Source organism: Bemisia tabaci, chromosome 4 (assembly GCF_918797505.1).
Source record: "Bemisia tabaci chromosome 4, PGI_BMITA_v3".
Taxonomy (NCBI): Eukaryota; Metazoa; Arthropoda; class Insecta; order Hemiptera; family Aleyrodidae; genus Bemisia; species Bemisia tabaci.
In genome coordinates, this window is record NC_092796.1 from 37,016,679 (window position 1) to 37,037,244 (window position 20,566).

Here is a 20,566-nt window from a genome sequence, read left to right on the forward strand (position 1 = left end):
GGAAAATCCGGAGTGAGAATGAACACGGGAGTGCGGTTCAGCGCGTAGGTGCTGAGACGGGCTGCATGTGTAGTCAAAGCACTCCGCACCGGAGCTGCAGTACGGCCCGGAGTCACGCGCACCTTCTCTCCCTCGCACTAGCGCTATATACTGTCTCTTCTCCCCTTTAAGCCTACCACTCTCAGAATGAAAATGAAAAATTTAAAGAGAAAAAAATAGAAAAAATAATAGAATAGTGGAAATAATAGAATAGTCGAAATTATGGTATAACAGAGACAATAGAAAAGAAATAAAATAAAGTAAATCAAATATATGATAAAATGAAGTCAAAGACTAAATTGAAGTAAATAATTAGAGGGAGCAAGGAGATGAAGAAAAAAATAAAATAAGGGAAACAACTAAATGATGTTAAAGAATAGAATGAATTTTAAGAGTAAAGTGAAGTCCAAAAATTATGATGAAGTATTAAAAGAAATCACAGTAAATATAAAACAAAGTAAAGGAATGAGAAGTAAATAATTAAAGAAAAAAAAATGAAGTGCTTGAAAAAATAAAATAGAGTGAAGAAAAAATAGAGACAACAAGGAAATAAAACAAAGTAAAACGATAAAATATAGTTAAAAAATATAGTAAAGTAAACTAAATACACGGACAAATCCAGGTAGATTGAAAATATCTTAGCGGCCCGTTCAAATCGACGTTAAATACCGTTTTTGCGTCACTTGCATGCATCGTTCGCTATAGCTCAATCGGTAGGGTCGTCGGTTAGTGTTAGGTAGGTCCCGGGTTCAATTCCCAAGGTAGGTAGAAAATTTCTAACCTTCAAAATCGGTTAAATCACGTACCAATGGTTTCATTATTTTTATTTTTCATGGTTTCAAAAATTATTTCCACAATTAACCCCTTTCCACCATCCCCTAGCTGCGAACCCCTAAATTTGCGGCTCCCGCGAATCCGTCCGGCGTCGGAGTGATTTCTATGCGTACGGCACCCAAAATCCGTCCAGCCGATTCTCCGTCGGAGTGACTCCTCGGTCCGACGAAGTGAGGGCCCGTTCTTACTCGCGCTTGTGCTGAGTCTCACTCCGTTTTTTTTAACAGTGTACATAAAGGGTTTGACACTGAAGCGGAAAATTCCTGACGGGGTAAGTAAAAGAAAATTAAAATCTATTTTGAGCTAAACATGCAAGATCCTGATCTATGCAATTACTAAACTGAATTAATAAAGTGCATTTAAGCTCAGCAGCTCTATGACATTTTGTCAGATTTTATTTTTATCGTAACTGGTATAGTTTGTATGACACTTTATGAATTTAGATGTTGTGTTTTTTCAAACATTAATTGGACTGCATTTTGCAATTAGGAACTATAAATTCCGGCCCGGTTCAAACACAACGTATGTGCTATTAGTTTCCCTATGTACATAAGTATTTTTTAAGGTGAGCCAGAATTTATAGTTCCAAATTGCAAAATGCAGTCCAATTATGAATCTTATGGAAGTAAAATTATCATATTATATGGATTTAGGGAAATCATCCGAGAGCACCTTTTTGTTACAACGTGCCTCAAGAAAAATATGACCCTGAGATTCCAACCCTACCGGGCCACAAAGTGACTCCTAACAGTATTTTCTTCTTGGACACGTCATGCAGCCATGGATATGGCGTCAATTTGTCATTAAGACAGGCTTGCGCTTATGAGTCGGCCGCCAGAGCTCATCCACAATCTCAGGTAAATATTATCTACTCAACCCTAAAGTTCAATGCTCATTGAAATGAAAATGTTCAAGTTTGAGCAAAGAAAAAACGTTATGTTTAAAAATCGAGACTGAACTATGACTATGTTGGAAGTTAGATATCATCCAAGAGATCCGAGGGAAGGGACGCACCTCAACCATCGTTCGCCCAACGAAAAGGAGGGAAAAAAAGGGAAGAAAGAAAGAGGGAATAAGCGAAAAACAGAAGATTAAAGGACGCTCATAATTGGTGATCTTTTAAAACGAAATTGACTCGATTGAGTATTAGATGCTTTTTAAATTTTCAAAATTTAGGGGGAAGCGCCCCGAATCCCCCTTCCGCTCCCCCCCCCCCCCCCCCCCCCGGAAGAGTGGCATGGATCCGCCTAGGTCAGTGATAGTCAGGTATACGTTGTAATCGTTTGTAATACATTCACGATGAACAATTTTACAGCCCCTTCTGATTTTACTTAGGTACACTTCGTTGATCAGTTTTTCCTCATTTTCTGCTAGATTATTGTTCCTCCCTGTCAAATTTCTTCATTTCGATTTAAATGATTGATTTTTTCCTAGGTGTTTTCGCTTGAAGGTCTCTTCTCTGTAATTTTCACAATTCTCTCTAATTTCTATGTAATTCTGTGTCGACTGAATAAAGGCTCTTCAAGAGACTTTTGCATTTTCAAGTATTCCTAATTACTGGCAAGTCATAACAAGACCTTCGGACTCATTATCCATAGATGAGTTTTCCTGACACAATCGATTACAGTTTTCAGCAAATTGATATAATTTTTGTGTTGATTATCAAATGCATAATGATAAAATGTTCTTCATTATTCCCTCGCCTAACGCATTTGCGACCGAAGGGGCATTTTAACGGGCTTTAACCTTTTCAAATCAAGGGTGGTGGAAATCTAAGCAGTGCTGCCGTGCTAAGGAGGAGCGCCGTAAGAGTCTTCGGGCGTCGCCAAGTTGCCTTCGATAAAATACGGATTGACCGGAAAAGTTATGAATATTTTTCTTTCAATTTTTCAGGCAACATTGTTCGCAGTTTATTCTAAAATATCTGAGAGGGTCTCGGAAAAATATGCATAGCTTCCTTCCGAAAACAACATTTTATCGGAGGAAATTTTGCAACTCTCGAGTGATCATACGGCGTTTTTCCTTGGCACGGCAGAGCAGTCTTGCGACGTCTTACTAGTGGTCGTCGGGCACCTACACGGAAAAAATCAAATTTCTGATTTAACAACTCAATTGCTAAAAAAAAGTGACTGCAATGTTTCAATGTAGATTTCACAAAAAAAAAAAAAAAAAAAAAAAAAAAAAATATACTACTTTAACCACCCCCGTGGTATTATTAGCTTACGATAGTGGTTAAAGTAGCATTTTCTGTTGTAAAATCTACGTTGAAACGTTGCAGTCATTTTTTTTAGCAATTGAATTGTTAAATCAGGAATTTAATTTTTTCTGTGTAAGCAAAGGGCGGGCGGCGGCAGAGCCAAAGAAAAAAGTGCTCAGTGTCCGCAAGGTGTCCGTCGTTTTTAACAGGGAAAAGAAATGGGGAGAAGTTAGAAAAATATAAATAATTATACGTTTTTTTTATTATTTTTAATTTGTATAACTACTCCTACAAGGTTGTCAATTACAATAATTTCATGCCAGAGGGCGGTTCCGGTGTGTCAGCAGAGGGCTGACAACAAGTTCCGAACAGACCATTCAATGTTAACCAATAGATAAGACTTTAGTTTAACTGTATTACAATGTATTAATATAACGGACATAAGATGTTATAATCAATAGATAAGACTTTAGTTTAACTGTATTGTTCCCGCTATTAAGACTTATCAGCTGGAACGGTCTGGGCCACGGTGGTAGGGGTTACCATGGTAGTATATGATAGAAGATTTTGTGATCATTGCAGACAAAAAGTTTGTTCGATCGGTCCTAATCCTTGTTTTTGACCCTTTCTTGTAAACCTTCCATTTTCCTGAACGAAAAAAAAGAACCTTTATCCTTTCTACAAAGTGACTTTATTTTATTGGTATTGTTCGTGTATTACAATGTAATATTACTAAGTAGTTTACAGTTTATATATTTTGTGCACGATGACTTAACTTGTTAAATAAAAAAAAAATTACAGTAATTTCAACAATTAGAATAATACTAGCGCTTAATCCAAGGGTTTAAGACTATTTTTTAAATAATTATAATGAGAGTAACACTTACTGAAATTCAATCATTACTATTGAAATGACTCAGCCACTCCATACTATGTTCGTTTTCTCAACAATCCCATAATTTCTATTTCTATGCTTAGGTATTGGTTTTGTTCTCGTAATTTCTATTTCTATGCTTAGGTATTGGTTTTGTTCTCGTCTCCGATCTCGCTCGACGAACCGTCGCCTGTCGTCACTGTGTTGCTAACGTACGAGAATCTGAAATTTGTTCGAATCCTGGAGGGAAACTTCTTCAATCGCACTCCCTTGGAAACATTTCGATTTTATGAGAAAATAGCGGGAAGCTCTTTTCCAGAATCACACGCCAGTGATATACTCCGGCTCTCGATCTTATGGAAGTACGGCGGAACGTACCTGGATTCTGATATCATCGTATGCAGGTAGGTTTTCTCCTCATGAAAAAGGGTCTTGCATTCATGTTTATGCTGAGTGGTTATGGTCAACATACAAATGAATGAACTGCCTTGGGCCAGTGATGTACTTAAAGAAGATGCAAGTGAGGATCCTTAGTTAGAATTATCGTGAGATTATCAATTCATAGAGACATAAGTAGAGTTATCTATAATTATCTATAAATAAAAGAAGGACCCATATTAAATACTACACACCAGTCCACACAAATGATTGAAGAAGCCAAGCTTTTCCAACTGGGTTTTGGGAGTGAATTATAATTTTTATACACTCACTTGTTATCAATCATCAAGACTTTGATGGAAAAATTGACTAGCGTCAAAATCGTTATAGGCTGAAGTTTTACATAAACTGCGTGAGCAGATTTACAAACAGGCAACACTTGACACGTATTCTGGAATAGAGTACTTACTGCTAATTCTGCTATTTTCTGGCCTGCCAAAAAAATTGAAGGCGATATAGAAAAGTTACAGTCAATGAGCTTTAGCCCCTTTCGCAGTTGCTCTACTTCCACTGAAATGAAATATTAAAGTATTTTCCATCCAAAGACTGTTCTTGCAAACATGCTTTATGATTTTTTTACCCTAAAATAAATATGTGTTATCCTAAAAATGTGATGAATATGCTTTCATGTAGTTGTTTTGTTCAAAGCCATACGTCCAACTTTAATACTGCCACTCTTTTTACTACCACAACTTTTACAACCACTCCTCGATTTCTCCGCTTTTCACACCACAACTCTCAACAACAACTCTACAATTTCAACAAAAATACCGAAGAATAGTGCAAAAATATAATAAGTGCGTGAACAAGAAAAAACGCAACGTGTACCACACGGATTGGAGAAGGCGAGAGACCGGAAATGTTCAACAGTTCGGGTTTTTATAAGTGAAGGGACGTTATCGAATCCTCAGCGCAATCAACGCATCATAGATATTATCAAGAGCCAATGATCGCTCCGCTTTGATATCGAGGAAAGACTTCTGAAAGAGCTTCAAAATGGGAAGAGGGCTGAATTTCGTTGGAGTGAGAGACAAATGAGTGGGACTGAAACACACAATAAAGAGAAAGGCTGGTCTACACTGGGGAAAAAAACACATTGGATCTAGAGTCCAGACTCTTGAAAACATTGACAACAAAAAATACTCTTGATTCAATCGGATTTCTGCTCGAATCAAAACAAAATCCGCTTAAATTAAGAGGCTTGGTTCTTGATTTAAACTAGATTCTGATTGAATCAAGAGTACTTTTTCTCGTCGATGTTTTTATGAGTCTTGACTCTAGATCCAATGTGTATTTTTTCCAGTGTAACATACGGTGATCCCTAAAACTTCATGTCCAATGAGAAAGAAAATAACCAAATTTTAGTCACAAAATTTCCACTTGCAAACCGTACCGTTATTGAGGAACTTGGAGGAATACCCAATTGAAAATTTCGATGAATTTCACCTCTCACAACACGAAAAAATCAGCAAAATTTTAAGCTGAAATGGAATAGTCATAGTGATGTGAAAAATTGAATTGTACGAGTTGATTTTGCAACCTAATGGAGTTGAGTTCCCTTGAATGAGTAACGATGAACCCTCGCTCATTGATTACTGCGACTTGTACCACTGAGAGGGCCGAAGAATGCATCGTTGAGCCACTTGCAGAACTCCAATTTGTACGTGGAGAATAGAACCCTCAGATAGTGACACAATATGACCTTGCAAGGCAGTAACTATGAGCTCATCCCTTTGAATGTTTGATTGTTTGAGTGCAGAAAAAATAAAATGGAAGTGGAGATTTTAAAATACCGCATCCGAGATATGTGGTTTGAGAGTGTCTTTGTCGATATGAAAAACATCGATTTTTCGCGAAATAGTCGTTTAAACCTACAATCGATTATTTACAATGGATATAAAGGAAGGAAAGAGAGCATGCCTAACTTGTGAGAATCTCTTTATGTAAGACACCAAAGACAAAAATGCTTCTAAATCTGTTTTCCCTGAAAGGGCCTGCAACGACCAGAGGCCGGTCTAACAATTTGGCAACACCGGGTTTCCTCCCTTTAAACCTATGTTAAATAACCGATTCTTGTCGGAGCACCTGCCCCCCTCCCCAAGAATCGATTTACCTACGTATTTCCATAAGTTTAAATGGAGAAAAAACAATGTTGTTCATTTGCTGGATCCGCAAATTTAACGAATAAAGTGGTTTTTTTTTCTATTTCTATGTCTACATTGGAACGAGCTTGGCTGTCCTTTCAGTCCAGTAATTCAATTTGGCTTTTTATTCTTCAATAACTTGTTCCAGGCGGCTAAATGGAATGAAAAACTTTGCAGGGGCAGAATCCGATAAACTGATCAATGGTGCTGTTTTGAACTTCGATACGACAAGAAAAAGTAAATCAATCATTGAGGAGATGTTGAAAAAAATTCAAGAAAACTTTCAACCGACTTCATGGACTAAAAACGGACCGGAAGTGCTGACTGATGTCCTCTCGAGGTTATGTAATGAAACGGACGTAAGCAACTACTAGTACTATTGTGTGCAAAAAATCGCTATCTATGTTCGCTCCGTCGGCGAAATTTCCCAGTCACTAACTGGTAATACTCTCATTACTCTGCAATTCGAGTGCTACCACTAACGAGTCCCGTGCATCTCTAAGGGAGGTAGAGAAGTGAAAGTGCCTTCAATTTTGAACATGCAGCACCCACATCCGTGGAGCGTAAATAGTTGCATCAAGGCGCTACAGTCAACCTAGTCTAGTCTTTGTAAATTGAAAACGAATCTAATTTTTGAATACGCACCACGCACATACAAGATGCTAAAAAAAAAGGAAAATTTAAAAAATCTCGTAAATTTGTGTTGAAAACTAATAAGAAAATGAAAGGAATAGGTTGTGGAATATATTTACGTATCCTGTAACTTGGATTCGTACTTATATGTTTCATTCAAAATCCCGCGAATAATTCGGGAAACAAGGCTAAAATACAACAATAGAAAACCCGAGACGGGTCGACTCAAAAACTGAGTCATTTTCAGTCGGAAAATAAATTACAAATTAAAACATATCGATGAAAAAACCCGAGACCTAATTGTTGGTGGCCGAGATCCGAGAAAAACAAACGAACCCCAACAAAGAACAAACGGATCTCAATCACCAATATGTATGTCTCAGGTTTTTTCATCCATATTTTTTAATTTTTATTTTATGTTCCCGACAGAAAATGACTCAGTTTTGAGTGGAAACGTCTCGGGTTTTGTTATTGTTGTATTTCAACCAGTGGCGGAGCTAGGAATTGTTAAAGGGGGAGGGGGGGGGGGTCCATTCAAAAACCTGACGGTAAATTAACATTATTTCAGTACATTATTTTATTTCTTCCCTCTAAAAGTAAGAAAAAGGTACAATCAACGAGGCTAAGAAGATGTCTAGACCCCCTGGACCCCCCCCCCCCCCCTGTCTACGCTACTAATTTTAGCCTTGTTTCCCGTTTTTTCACCTTGTTTTTTCTCCTTTTACCATCGTCTCGGGCTGCTTCGAAAAAATTTGTATCCCTCTTTCTGTCCCCTGGTAAAAATTGGCAGTAGAATCTGTGTTCCAAAATACCATAGACCTACAGTCGGCTGTAAGATTTCCAATAGCTTCTATAGCCGGCTACACAATTTCTTATAGCCTTTCATAGCCGATGGCGATTAAGCAACAGCCAGGCGATAAAGTGTTGGCTGAACGTTACTAATTACGGATGCTAGGACTTACAATTAGTGAGTTTTTGGAATACTGCTCTCTTTTTGGGCCGTAGTATCTTGATTTATTTTGCGAGGAAAGCTCCGTACTTTTGATGGATGCCTCCCATTACTAATATATTAGAACGCCTTTAGTTTCGTATGATACTGTGCAATACCTCTGGTGTGAAATAGTTGCTTCAAGCGCCGTGGCACGCTGCGGCACGGCAGGCGGGCAGCCAGCGCGAAACGCGCATTGGCGCCTACAAACCTAACAGGGATACTTCACGCGTTGCGCAATGCGTGAAGTATCCCTGTTAGGTTTGTAGGCGCCAGTGCGTCGCCGCTCCGCTTTGTATTAGGCTCTAATCATTTAATCTGGCGGAGTCAGCGTTATTCAACTCATGATTCTGAAATGTTTGCACATCCTGTATGGATTATTCTCATTTTAATTGATGAAAACAAATATGTAGTAAAGAAAAATATTATGTGCGTTTTGTAAATATTAAGGTGATTCCGTACAAACTTAAGGATTTACAAAGCACAAGAATTTCTACACAATTTCTTATAGCCTTTTATAGCCGATGGCGAAAAAGCAACAGCCAGGCGATAAAGTGTAAAGCCCTGCGATAGGAACTATAGCCCAGCTGCATAGTTCTTTGTCGCTTCGTATAGCCCGGCCGTATGATTTTTTCCGCATTCTACAGCCAGCTATATGATTTTCTGTAGCCTTCTTTAGCCGGCTATAGGAATTCCTATGGTATTTTGAAACGCAGCTCTTATCGCCAATTTTTATCAGGGTCGACATTGTCCGGGGAAAACCATTCTGAAATTCCGTGAAAATTTCTTGTTACAGTTGACGAAAATCAGCCGTGCTCGGTGCGGGGGCTTCAGCGTGTTTCCGCCTCCTCCACGGTCGCCGTTCTACCCGATCGCGTACTGGGATTGGAGAGCACTCTTCAAGGAACACTCCGATCCCTCGTTCGTCAAGTACCTGGCGACTCGCTCCACGGTTCACTTCTGGAACAGGATGAGCAAGAGCTCTCCGGTGGACGTCCATTCCAACATGCCCTTCAACCTCCTCGCAGCCGAGTTCTGCCCGAGGGTTCACTCAATTGCCACCGACCACTTTTAGGTCTCGTTGAGCCCTGGATAGACGATCAAATTCCGAACCAATTCCGATCAAAGTAGACATGCTGATGACCGATGGTCACCATCTACCATCAAATTTTGACGGGCCGCACTTATTTGTTCAAAGTAAGATCAAAATGGAGTGCCACCGTTCATCATTTCCTGCCACGGGAAACGTTTCTGCCAAGTTTTCATTTTAAAATGAAGCAAATTAATGAGTTTAAGACGGATGACTCCCGACACTTTGATGCCACTTTGATCGGAATTGGTTCGGGACTTTGATCGTCTTTCCAGGGCTATAGACAGTCGAATTCCGAACCAATTCCGATCAAAGCACACTTGTTGATGACTGATGGTCACCATTCGACAGTTCTCTTTGATCAAAATTGGACGGGCCGTCAAATTTTGATCAGAATGGAGTGCCACCGTTCATCATTTCTTGCCTGACCTCACCCTAGTAGCCTTGATCGTTAAAACGTTACCTTCCGGCCGAAGTATCACAAGCGCCATGCGACGTTTGAAAATGTCCGCCGCCATTTTATTTTTTAAAGAGGAATTGTTCTACGAAGCTGGCCAAAAATATCACTGAATTGTTTCTATGCTGCCGATAAAATTTAGTAACATTTTCAAACAGATTCGACCAAAAATTCCTCTGTAAAAAAATATAATGGCAGCAAAAATTTTAAAACTTCGCACGGCGTTTGTGATACTTTGGCCGGTAGGTGACGAAATATGGACGTTAAAAAATGGAAAAAATTATTAAAATGTACTTGCTGAGGAGATCCCTTTTTGTTATTTTTTGAATGGAACTTACACAGACAAGACACCCTCTATTGGTATCTTGGCGATGGTGGAAACATTTACTTTCAGGACGCCACCAATCAACTGTTGACCTACCTACTAGGTGGATGATTAAAAACGTGTTGAGAATTTCGTTTCGCAAGCAAATCGAAGTTTGGGAAACTTGTTCGGCTCATGACGTCAGCCGATATGCTCGCATCGTTCACCTATAGGAGGTAGGTCAACAGCCGAAAAAAGGATGATGCTTGGTGCTCCCTTAAAATTGCCTATAAGGAAGTTATGAATCCCCGAAAGTAAAACCTTCCACTTGTCGCCTAGAGGCCAATGGAGGGTCGCTTGTCTCTGGTAACTTATCCAACATATACGTTGAATGAAAATTATGAAAAAAATTGGCTAGATTCAAAATTTTGTTAAATTCTACAAATCGCTCAGACAAATGCTAAGCTGAAATTTTATGTAATATTGATGTCAAATCTTTGTTGTTTACTAAAATAAAACGATGAAAATTATTCAAAAGTGCAAGAAGATACGAATAATCGCTGAATTCTTTACACCTTTGACTAGATACGCTAAGATATTCAATTGTCTTCAGGAATGTGTCTAAAAGTTACAGGAAAATCAAAATGCAAGAGATGAAGAGGAATCAAACCCGAATGTGTCGGCTGCGCGGTGTGCGCTAATACTTAATATTTTTTAGCTCTTTAAAATGCCTTCACTTAGGTGGTTAGGCAATTTTACCTACGTTTCCAACCACAATCCTTCTCTCTAATGCTGAAAATTTGAATCAAGTTGTTTTTAATGTATGGACTTTGACAAATCACTCTCATCCTTTTACCAATGCACACGATGTTTCCCCGATGGTTTGAAAAATAAAAATTAAAAATGTATATTTTAGAGAGAAATTAGTAAATTTTTAAAAAGAGAAAGAACTTAATCATGCATTGGATTGAAGGCAATAGTATCTACCACAAACAAAGTGTTTTTTTCTCGTCATAAACCTGTCATAAATTGAAAATCAAAATTTAGATAAATTACTTGATCGTAATTACTCGTACACTGTGTAGATTACATGGTGGAGGTAAAATTAGATCATTTAATCTCAGAGCAGGTGCTGCATAGTGAATAATTACACAGCTTCCTCTTTAATCAAAAATTATGCTGGGAGAAGGGCGTACATCAAAAATACCAACTTTCGTTTTTCTTTTTCTTATACATATCAAGCCGCTACCTCAGCGCACTAGAGCGCTCTGCGACTCCCAATCGCCACTGCAATCAATCTTCCCACAGATCATCAGGCAAATAACACCGGATCTGTTTTCTTTATTTTCAAAATATTAATGGATTTCGAAACCTCAGGATGAGAGAACGTTGTTGAATGCGCAAAAAATAGCAGTTCCTCGTCGCAAAATGGAGTTCATTACTGCCGTGCTAAGGAAAAACGCGGTATAAACATTCGAGAGTTGCCGAATTTCTCCGGATAAAAAGTATATTTTTTAGGAAAGGTATGCTTATTTTTCCTAATAATTTTAGCATATTTTAAATAAAATTGCAGACAAAATTGTCTGAAAATGTTGAAGAAAAAGTTTAACAATTTGCTCGTTTTTCATTGAAGTAAATATGGCGACGTCTCAGGGCTTATAAAGCGTTCTTCCTTAGCACGGCAGATTAGAATAAAACTCTCAGAGGTTCTATTCTCAGATGGCATCACAAATCTCATTATTTCACCAACCATTGAGCTTCCCGCAAATTTTACAGGACAGGCGAATCGATGCTTATCGCGGATTTTTCGTTTGAAATGTCGCAAAAACAGAATTTCTTCACGCAAATGAACTGCGTGCCTCAAATTCCATTCAGTCCCTGTTGATCCTGTCATTGACACCACTCCAAACTTTCACGCAAGCACATTGTCATTTGCGTCACTGGATAAGCATTCACCATGTTGGGGAAGAACGCAAGAACACTTTCTACGTATTCAAAAGCCGCCAAATTTTTCCCGATAAAACATTTATTTTGCAGAAAAGTAATGCATAATGCATACAAACATTTTCTGTCACACCCGATCGAACAGGGAGCAAATTTTTTTGAAACTGTCAAAAATAAAGTGCTGGATTATTCTTGAAAATTCGCAAAATTTTGGAAGAATTTTTGAAAATTTTGACTGTTTCTACGGTTCTTTTCCTGGCACGACCGCGTTATTCGCTAATGGATTTATTTTTCATTGTTTTGATGCGTCACTAACAGTGGCGTGGCGTGAATTGCGATGTATCGATTGTTATGTCATTTAAACTTATTGTAAATAATCGATTATAAAGGTGTTCGCTGCGAACACCCTGTTTATCGATCCTTTTCCATGCATAGGTTTAAATGGCATAACAATCGATAGATCGCAGTTCACGCCACGCCACTGGTCACTAAGAAATTTCAGGATAAATGCGGATGATAATATGTCAGTAATTATAAATAGCGTGTAATTATAAATTTGAGGTACCTAGCTTCGGAGAGAGTGGTTCGACCAGAATATCTCCTATAATTTTCTTTCATTATTATCACTATAAGGGAGTAAATAGAATTTTTGCGATATAAAAGCGCCGAGTGCAAAGGCAAAGAGAGCACTTTCCAAAGCGACAGCAAATCTGAAAGATTTTTAAAAGCTTTAGAGTTGATTTCAGAAAAAAAAACTGTGACAACCATATGTTCCATTAAATTTTTCGTGGAAATACTGAGGAAAATCGCAAAAATGGAGGTTTTACCAGAATTTTGTCACTCATCAAGGATCATTAGACGCACATGTATCTCCTCCCCGCCCTCTCCCCACCAAAAAAAGAAGAGAAAAAAATTCACTGCAGAAAACGAATGTTATAATTTCTGCGAGGTTCTAAAATACGTTCTCTAATTTGCACACACAGGGCACGGACAGATCCAATTCCCCCCCCCCCCCCCCCAAAGTTTGCTCAGCTAATTACCGACAATGAAACTAAAAAAGCGCGTACTTTCGTTTGCGATGCTGCAGACTTTCTGTCATAATTTTTATTTTAGATGGGAAAATGCTCAACGTAATTTCTTTAAACTTCCCTGATTCATTTTCTAGGCGTGAGGAGAACTCTATAAAATCTCAAGCAACAGTGTAAATCCATTCTCCCTGATAAAATAAAATGAGGGCGGAGATTTTGAAACACCGCCGACGAGGTACGCGTTTTCGCAGGATCACCGTCGATATTCCTACACTGCTGTGCCAAGGAAGAACGCCGTATGAACATTCGAGAGTTGCCAAATTTCCCCGGATAACACATGTATTTTTTAGGAAAGTTATGATTATTTTTCCTTGAAAATTTCAGATGCCTTAGATTAAATTGCGAACAAAATGACCTAGAAAATCGAAAGAAGAAAATTAATAATTTTCCCAACTACTTTGTATTTTGCGAGAGAAAATTTGGCAACGTCTGAAGGCTCATACGGCGTTTTTCCTTAGCACGGCAGTACATCCGTGCGATATGAGCGTGTTATTTGAGATCATTTCCGTTTTTTGTCACTTATGTTTCCGGCCTCGGAGAATTCTCGATCCCTGCACGCAATTACAGAACTGCGCGGTGTTTTCGTCAGTAACATTTTTCGGGCTCACGAGTAGGTTTTAAAGTTTCCACGAATTTCGAGGATGCTCGCTCGAGCCACGCGGATCCTCCAATGGCTTCTCATTATTCAGGTAAAGTGTCAATTACTAAAAGGTTTGAGTCATCCGTCGAAATTTGGATGTCTCCATCTTTTTTTAATCTAGTTTTTTCCTCTACCCCTGATAATGATATTTAACCGGAACAGCAGGATTTTTGAACACCGAAGATCTCGTTAGGATAGGATACCTCGCTAATGGAAGGTCTCAAATGAGGTTGTGACGTGATGACGTCACGTATCGATTAGGTCTAATGGGTATCGATTTATTCCCATTTAGAGCCTGCGGAGAGGTTATGTAAATGTTCGAATCCACTCTGATCCTCGCTTGGCAGAATCAATAATTACCCATCCTAAAATATGTTTCAGCAAAATTCTGTGTGAAAGTCAGTAGGAACCTATGAAATGATCAAATTCCACTTTTAAATTAAAATGGAAGTAAGATCTTAGTTTCTTGCATCGGCACCGTTCCGATGTAAGAATTGAGCCATCACGAGTATTTTTCTGGAAAAAATTGAAATACCAATCTTTAGATGTACACATTTTTAATTAACATATTTGTAAAACATCTATTAAACCATGGAAATAGATTCTAACGTATAATGTTCTTCTTTCTACAAAATGCATCAATTTTGACTGTAAACTGAAAATCACATCATCTCACATCATCTAAAAACATCATCTAAACACATCACGTCCTACATCATCTTAAAATTTTAAAATAGGATTTTTAGCAGAAGCATGCAATCTTTGATGATTGAAAAACTCACTATTCAATTTTTCCGACATAATACAATTCAAATTTCATCATGTTTGTAATCAACCAGAGAAATGATTAAAATCTAAAGTACGTAAATTTTTCGGTAATACGGCATGTGCCCTCTTACCTTAAGATCTACTTAAAGTCTTCGAAAGTTCATAAACTAAATTGGGCACTAAATTTTTCTCAATGTATTTTTTAATAGGATAATTTTCTCAACGCTGATTGTTTTTTTTTAATCGACTTCATCTGAGTCGTTCTCAATTTCACGACATCCTCAAACCGAGACACTTGTGTAAATAAATACTGTTAAGATGTGAAAATTCAAGAGATGACAAGTGAAAAAAGCTCCAGAACTCACACGGCTCGTTGATACCACTATTCGTGTTTTGAGGATGTGCTTGAAGTATCAACAACATTGAAGGCGAAATGAGACACTTGGTCTTGACTTTGACTTCTAGCCGCGCTTAGGGACAACCGTTTTTTATCGAAACGAAACAACTGCCCCCAAATTTCGACAAACTTTTGTCTTATATGAAAATTCTGATTTCTTCCTTACCTCTATATCAAAATAAGGAGTTTCCAAAGTTTCCACCATGTTTTACGTGCAGTTTTGATAAGGAAACACACCAAAACTGCTATGCTTAATTTTTTGACCCTGCGAATTGGTTCATTAAAGCTTCTTAACCTCCATGTCTTGACTGGGAAATTTTCGATTTACAGGTGATAAAAATACACTGCACTACCGAGGTCGGCAAAACAGAACTCACCGAAGAAAATGAAGTTGCCTACGTACCACTTGGAAGGCTCTATCGGGCGCGTTACAGGAACTTGATCCAGATACCGACATCCGACCTGGATAAAACCTACGGCGGTGATCTAAAATTAGATATGCAAGCGGAGGAAAGTCATGATGGTGGCCTAGTAACAGTTTCCCAGGCGCAAAAGAGTCGTGATGGTGACTCAGTAACGGAGAAACAATCGGGAGGAAGTCGTGATGGTGGCCAAGCAGCAACGTTAAAGAATGATGATGGTGACATATCAATAGGATTTCAAGCTGAAAATAATGAAATTGTGGGTGTATCTTCGAAAATTCAGACGGAAGAAGGCGAAACTATGGAGTTAACTTCGGAAACTCAATCGCAGAAGCTTGAGACGAGGATCTTAAAGACTGTGGGGAGCGGTATAGGCTTCGGAATCACCGCGGTAAATAGCCTGGATCACTTGGGATCCGCCGCCTTCAACAGGGGGACTGCTGTTTTAAAAAGCATAACATCGAGTGTCTCACGTAAGCTTAATTACGGCCTTTTTTCGAGGGGCCTTTTTTCATGGATTTAAACCTGAATGTTCCCGATCGAAGGATCAATAAAATAAATCTCAAAATTATCACCTCTGTTTAATTTCCCCGCGTTTATTTCCGCTGATGTACATCATATAACTGCTCTTAGGCAAACGGAATTTACCGTACGGACGTAAATGGGTTTGTCGCAAAATTCAGGGATATTTGTATTGTTCAAAGGATATACCTCTAAAATCGCGATAAATATGAGAAAAGGTCATCAAGAAATTCCGAAATTTACCTCTGAATTGAAAAATTTTCAAATAATAATTGTGCAAGTACATTGAAAATTGAGGGTTCATTTTTCTGAAATTCTTAATGAAAAATAGCCAGAAGTTTTTGAGAGGATTCATCTTTTGCCAGAGGCACCTCGGCAACTTTGAAGGGTTCATACGGTGTTTTTCTTTAGTATTGCTGTTCAGTAATATTATGGAACCTCCAGTGAATGACGGAAATATGAACACTGTGGAACACAGATATAGATTTTCATGATTGAGACATGAAAATTAAACAAAATGACCTCACAAATTTCAATTTCAGTTCTTCAGCATAACTTACATTTAAACTAGACTTAAACTACACTTTATACCACTCTTTATCACATTATAGCCATGAGTATATTTGTGAAAATTGGAGTTTCAGTCCCTTTATCTTTGAAATGATACTTAATATGCTGCTCACTTCCTTAATATCATCGGATGCTCATACTGAGGAATAAGGTAGAATTACATTTAATAAATAGGTCGATTGAGTAAATATTTTTGAGATCTTTTCGTTCTTGAGCTTGCCTCTGAGAAACATTCTTGAAACTTCATTTGACCTCCTCGAAATTAGGTAGCTGCGGATGAAGCCTTTGAGGTAGCAGTATCAATCAATATTAATACTTAGCAGCACGATCCTTAAGTGGGATTTCTCACAGGTAGCAGTGACAATTCCGCTTACAGATATTTTGACCTAATGAGCAACGACACTTAGAAAAGGTCTCATGTCAACTAATTTTAATTTTTTGCGACGTTCAAATGATTCATTCACTGAACGAAAGCTTAAATATCTGCAATATTATTTTCTTACCAATGACTAATCAGTTAATCGATAATTTTTGATAATTAACACGTTATTAGAAATATTTCTGGGAATCAATTCAAGCTACAGTGCATCAGCAGCCTGATTGTTGAAATTTTGTGTTTGTCAGATGGACATGAATGACATAGGTTAAATGGCGAAGCGTGATTGGTCGGCTATGTCTTATCGCTGCTTTGTCGATTGGAATGGACGACATAGGTACTGTTGCAAACTCAAAAGGTGCCTTTAGTTTGTTGTCTATTCCAACCGACAAAGCACGACAAAGCAGCGATAAGACATATCCGACCAATCATGCTTCGCCAACTAATGTCATCCATGTCCACTCGACAAACACAAAATTTCAACAATCAGGCTGCAGCAACATTTTATCATATACAGGCGTTTGGAATGTAACTGTTAGACTACGGCTAGACTAATCTAAAAGCAACACGATTTGCGATATTCACTTGGGCCGCGTTTTGTCTATCATTCCCATCCAAAGTATTATCCGATCAAATTTTATATACTCAAACAATCAGCAGTTGCAGGAACTTTGCAAGCAATTTGCATGTTTATTAATCAAATGACAAAAATTAGTATCAGCATCAGCACGATGACAGTTCCACTAATAAAGAACTTCAAAAGTACTATCTGGACCCGGAACGCCGTCAATCTGTCTGTGTTACTCTCCGCATTGCCTAGCAGTTAGTTTATAGGTGTCTTTGCGGACCAAACCCAACCGATTATAGTCACCGATCTCACTATACGCACTCGCTAACGCGCTAGCTGCTACTGATACTATGCATCTGAGGAAAAATCTAAACGCACTATTTCAATCCCAAGCATCGTAATCGATAATTTTTTCTTGTTCTCTGAATTTTTATGTTTGCTTATTCGTCACAAATGACATGCGAATTGCCGGCGATCGGTAATTTCTCGGGAAATATTCAATTTGGCACACCACAGCAGGATTTCATTTTTAAAGAAGGTTTAAAAAATTTCTTAAAATTCTGAAAATATCGATAGATCGATGGACGATAAAAGGGTTCTTGTAAGCACTGAGAATCAACTTTAGGGTGACTCTCGGCAAATCGTAGAGGGAGTTTTCTCTCCCCGGGAGGCGCTACCGATTGGTTTCGATGTTTTGGTTCACGTCAAGAGAATCCTTACATATTCGTTGTAGCATTAGATAGAGCGATGAGAGGAAGCTCCTTCGGGGTAAAAACTCCTATATTTTTATAATATAGATGTGACACTTAATTTAGACAAATCCTATTCTTTGAATAGATGTGACCAATTTTCCCTCAGTGATTATCTTTACTCCTATTCTTCGGAATAGATGTGATTTTTTTCTTAGTGCAGACTTTTTGACAGGTTAATAATTAAGATAAGATATTTTTAGACCCACATTTTATGACAGTAATATTGTCTGACCCAAGTTTCTGTGACCCAACTAGTATAAGACGTATTTTAAGGGGGATATATGTTACGTATATTAAGGTCCCGCCCTTTGTAAAAAATCGTGTATTTTTTGCAATAAAGTATTTGACTTAAAAAAAAAAAAAAAAAAAAAAAAAAAAAAAAAAAAAACTACAGATAAAAAGAGAGCCCTTGCAGCCCACTGCGAGTCCTGGAGCAAGTGTAAAAATTAGATGGAGTCCCGTCATAATTGAATGAATCATAAGTTTTAGCTAGAACTTTCTTATTTCCATTAACATTAAAAGGGACAAGTAGTAGAGCCCGAAAAATAGATCCCAAAAAGCAGTAAATTAGAGCCGATCACGAACAATTCGCTCTTGGCAAGTGCAGCCAAATCTCTTAGTATCGCTGCTACAATTATCTCTTCTGGGCTCACCGGAGTCCCGTACATCGTAATAAATTTTCAGCCTTCAATATTTAATTTCTAAAGCTCATTTTTTTATTTCACACATTAAAAAAAAACCTACTGCTAGAACGTACGACTCTCAGAATTTAGTTTACAACGATGACTAAAGTGCGACACCACGTACACTGGAAAAAAAAAAAAAACACATTGGATCTAGAGTCCAGACTCTTAAAAACATCGACAAGAAAAAATACTCTTGATTCAATTAGATTTAAGCTTAAATCAAGAGCCAAGCCTCTTAATTTGAGCGGATTTCCTTTTGATTTAAGCTTAAATCTGATTGAATCAAGAGTCCTTTTTCTTATCAATGTTTTCAAGAGTCTGGACTCTAGATCCAATGTGTTGTTTTTTTTCCGGTGTATCTCCATTGCGGTGTTTCAAAATCTCCGCTCCTTGTTCATTTTTTCGAAGAGGAACAGGTCAAAAATTGTAGCTTGAAATGTATGCAGAATATTCTACTAACGGAGAAGAAAAATCGAGGAGGCTTTCAAGAAATTACGCTGACCAGGTTTCCGAGGAAAAATGAAGGGTGACCGGGAGTCTACAACGTCGCAAACAGTAGCGTGGCGTGAATTGCGATGTATCGATTGTTATGCCATTTAAACGTATGGTAAAGAATCGATTATGAAGGTGTTCGTTGCGAACACCCTGTTTATCGATCCTTTCCCATAGGTTTAAATGGCATAACAATCGATATATCGCAAAGCACGCCACGCCACTGGTCGCAAACGGAGTTCCGTGGTTTCGCACTTTAGCCATCGTCATGCCATGGTATTACAACAATTGAGGAGCTTTCCGGGAAAAGAGCACATAGCAAAACATTGTGTTTTAGAGAAATGCATTTAAAGTATTGATCATTACCCTATGGCCACTGCACTGACAGTGACTTTCGTTCGAAATCGGGAGTCCAAGCTGCGGTGGAAGATACAACCAGTGGCCAGAAATTAATGACGGAAACTTAAAATGCGTTTTTCTCAAACGCTATTTTTTGCTATGTGCCCTTTTTCCGGAAAGCTCCTCAATTTCTGATTTCGAAGTCAGATTTTAGCAGCGTGACCTGGTAGATTTCTTCGAAACTATCGCTGGAAATCCACCTTTGATATATTCCCCTCTTTTGAACAGGTTTTTCTCCGCTACATTCCTCATTGCAGAATTCCTTCTGTTCCAGGTTACCCATCATCACCACGACGCAGATACTCAAGGAGGAGATCGAGATCTTTTGGTATTTTTGGACGCCTTTCATATTCACCCAGTCGCAGGCGTCTTTTTTGAAACGGCTCAACGAACGTGGCATGTCCTTTTAAAAAAGTCGATAAGAAATGTGGACCAATCCATCCCTCGCCCTTTTAAAATAGTCGATAAGAAATATTCAACAATCCATTATTCAACTCTTAGCGTTTAGAAACTACAAAAATGTATGAATTAATATAATGACTTATGGAATTCGCCTTTGAATTACTATTTGCAACTCTCCATTGTTAGAGTAAATTCGTTTTATTTTAAGGGCATTTTATTCAATCGTCCGTCGCAGATTTTGCGTATGCGTTGCACCATTAATGTATTTTATATGTAATTGGATACCATAATGAGGAGGTGGATGGATAGACGCATTTTTAAGCGGATTCATAAACAGTGATTTTTAATTGTGAGTAACTTGCATAAAATAATTTTGGGCCGTTCGATTAATTTGCAGAAACCTGGAGATGCAAAACCTAGGGCTGCTTTATCAAAGCCCTAAAAATCGGTGAATGGGAGGCATAGCCTTGTTTGGAGAAAGGGGTTGCTGAATGACTGATTGGTAATTTTAAGGGTTAAATGTCAGATGATAGAAGTCACGT

The 20,566-nt window shown here is 38.2% G+C and overlaps 2 protein-coding genes across 2 annotated transcripts; both read left to right on the top strand.

Annotated features, from left to right (window-relative positions):
* Window positions 1-979: 979 nt before the first annotated feature.
* On the top strand, window positions 980-10,849 carry LOC109031587 (lactosylceramide 4-alpha-galactosyltransferase; the record flags this gene model as incomplete). Its single annotated transcript, XM_019043180.2, has 5 exons — window positions 980-1,144; window positions 1,527-1,730; window positions 4,089-4,348; window positions 6,675-6,885; window positions 8,944-10,849. Coding segments are annotated over 5 exons (1,119 nt in total), but the record flags the coding sequence as incomplete, so codon positions are not given.
* A 2,725-nt stretch (window positions 10,850-13,574) lies between these two features.
* On the top strand, window positions 13,575-20,318 carry LOC109031460 (uncharacterized). The gene is made up of 3 exons (XM_019042967.2): window positions 13,575-13,719; window positions 15,166-15,730; window positions 19,897-20,318. The coding sequence occupies exons 1-3, from the start codon at window positions 13,672-13,674 to the stop codon at window positions 19,998-20,000; spliced, it is 717 nt and encodes a 238-aa protein (XP_018898512.2). The 5' UTR covers window positions 13,575-13,671; the 3' UTR covers window positions 20,001-20,318.
* The last annotated feature ends 248 nt before the right edge of the window (window positions 20,319-20,566 follow it).

Excerpts from the sequence above, each read along its gene's own strand:
- LOC109031460 (XM_019042967.2), top strand. The coding sequence starts at position 13,672 with ATGCTCGCTCGAGCCACGCGGATCCTCCAATGGCTTCTCATTATTCAG. Across the intron at positions 13,720-15,165 it reads AATGGCTTCTCATTATTCAG|GTGATAAAAATACACTGCAC; the intron begins GTAAAGTGTCAA and ends TTCGATTTACAG. Across the intron at positions 15,731-19,896 it reads CATAACATCGAGTGTCTCAC|GTTACCCATCATCACCACGA; the intron begins GTAAGCTTAATT and ends CTTCTGTTCCAG.